The sequence below is a fragment of the Poecilia formosa genome, unplaced genomic scaffold (genome assembly GCF_000485575.1).
Source record: "Poecilia formosa unplaced genomic scaffold, Poecilia_formosa-5.1.2 Scaffold1146, whole genome shotgun sequence".
In the NCBI taxonomy this organism is placed as follows: Eukaryota; Metazoa; Chordata; class Actinopteri; order Cyprinodontiformes; family Poeciliidae; genus Poecilia; species Poecilia formosa.
This window is the reverse complement of record NW_006801085.1, coordinates 8,006-10,284: the sequence shown is the minus strand read 5'-3', so window position 1 is coordinate 10,284 and position 2,279 is coordinate 8,006. Positions and strand designations below refer to the sequence as shown.

The 2,279-nt window shown below is 41.2% G+C and overlaps 1 protein-coding gene across 1 annotated transcript in view; it reads left to right on the top strand.

The window, feature by feature from the left end:
* The window catches only part of LOC103132589 (glycosyltransferase-like protein LARGE1), an 11,216-nt gene extending 9,843 nt beyond the window's left edge, over positions 1-1,373 (top strand). The window contains exons 5-6 of the mRNA XM_007544405.2: positions 558-681; positions 855-1,373. Of these exons, the coding sequence (XP_007544467.1) occupies positions 558-681; positions 855-1,055 (325 nt within the window). The 3' untranslated portion in view covers positions 1,056-1,373. The remainder of the gene's footprint in view (positions 1-557; positions 682-854) is intronic.
* Positions 1,374-2,279: the final 906 nt, after the last annotated feature.

Below are 2,279 nucleotides of genomic sequence, written 5' to 3'. Positions count from 1 at the left end.
TTCATCCTGATGGCTTCCTGCGCCCCCCCTGCAATGACACGGCGCCCCCCCTAGGGGGCGCGCCCCACAGTTTGGGAACCTCTGCTCTAGATCATGCTGAGACATAAGTCCTCTAATCCTGGAGATTTTCTTCAGGTGATAGAAGGCTAAATTTGTGACTGTCTTAATGTGACTCTGAAGATTCAGGACAGAGTCCATCACTACTCCCAGGGTAGGGTTAGGATATATGAAAAAAGAATGACCAGTCAGGACAGTCTGATAGATCTTTGATGATATCATATCACAGTGTTAGGAGAACCTCTGTCAGACCAGAGAGCCAGGGCACCTTTCTGGGCTGGAGTGGGAGATGGAGGGTTGGCTGGGTGTACTGATTGACCTAAGTTACTACTTTAAATAGATGCAATTCAAATCCCTCTGTGATGAGGTGTGAAGATGTGGGATTGGGATATTATTAAAACTTTGAAATCAAAGACTCTTGACTCTTTTCTGTCTGGTTTCTTTTTTAGTGTTCTGCAGAAAATGATTATTAGTATTTTGTTGTATTCTTGTGTCTTCAGACGGAATGCTCTTCATTTCCATTTCATCACAGACTCTATTGCAAAGCAGATTCTTTCCTATTTGTTTCATTCTTGGATGGTCCCTGCTGTCAGGGTGAACTTCTATGATGCAGATGAGCTTAAGGTGAGAAAAAAAATCCTCATACTTAAGCAATTCCCAACTTTCTTCAGAAATTCTCAGTGGAGCACGATCACTTTTACCAGTCTGTACTGTATCTGTGTTTTTCTTCTGACAAAGTCTGAGCTCTGTACTCTTTGGTCCTTATGGAAGTGATGGTCTTTGCTCTGTTGTTTCAGTCTGAAGTGTCATGGATACCTAATAAACACTACTCTGGTATCTACGGACTAATGAAACTGGTCCTCACCAAGACGCTACCCATGAATCTGCGCAGGGTCATTGTTCTTGATACAGACATCACTTTTGCCACTGACATTGCTGAGCTCTGGGCTGTCTTTCACAAGTTTAAAGGTAAGTTGATGGAAAAATTATTCATATAACATTTTTTCACTGATTTCACAAATTGCTTCACAAGAAGGGTAGCCCAACTAAATACACAGCTCTGTGTATTTATCTTACACACTTATCTCTTGTGGGGTTGTGAGGGGTGCTGGTATCTATCTCTAGTGGTCAGTGGGTGAGAGGCGAGGTACATTGCGGAGAGGTCACCAGTCCATTTTAGATACAGAAAAGAAAACATATAAAAGCTCAAGTCAAACAAAAGACTAAGGGGACTTTTTACGTTGTTGTAACAGGTTTAAGTCAGTTTCCCATCAATATGTCAGCGCCTGCTCCGCACCGTAGGGGGTTAAAAAAAAAAGCACATTGAGCCTGCAGGATATTATCGGAGGGTATGTACGCACAAAACTATCACTGCACCTGACCCGCAAAAACACAACCAAACCTCACGGGCATTGTGTGCGTGTCACACAAAACCAGCACGTACCTAAACCATACAAATACGGCACATGCACATTATGGGCATGGCCCACTAACACAGCTGACTTTTATTTTATTTATTTTTATTTTTTTTACAAATTCTAAATAAAGCAAAGCCTACCCGTGTGATACATGGGAGGTGGAGGATGAAGATTAACAGGTTCAGGTGGTGTGTCTGAGACTTCCACAGGAGGAGAAGGTGAAGGAACAATGTTTGATTAATTTCTACTCTTTTGGCAAATGTTTCTACTAGATTTAACTGTTTCACCTGCAGTATTTAGCGCGATGCTCAGGAAAAGTGCAACAAATGTCAGTAGGGTCATGCAGAGACCTTTTGAGGGGGAGGGGGCTCAAAGTTAAAAAAAGGGCACATTGAACAAGATCTTAAAACACCGTACAACAACATAGCAACAACCCATATTAATTAATAATTTAATTGGATCCTACTATATCATTGCCATCATGTGGGGACAATGCAAAGCAAATGTAGTATATTTTCCCCAACAGGTATAGTGTTACTGTTTCTGCTGCTGACAGTCCTGGAGGACTGAGTTGAACTGAGACTGTAGCTGTTAAACAGGGTTAATTTGCTGCCATTTTACTAATTAAGCCCTAATAATATCTATTTAACCTCTACAACAACTTGACTGCAGACTGCTTTATAGATCTAAAAAGCTCAAAGGGGTTAACTCTACATAATTTTTTAATGTTAGCACCTCTGAGATCTAGAATTGTAAGACTGGGATATCAAGGCAAAGAAATCTCAGTAGCGGCTGGAAATAGTT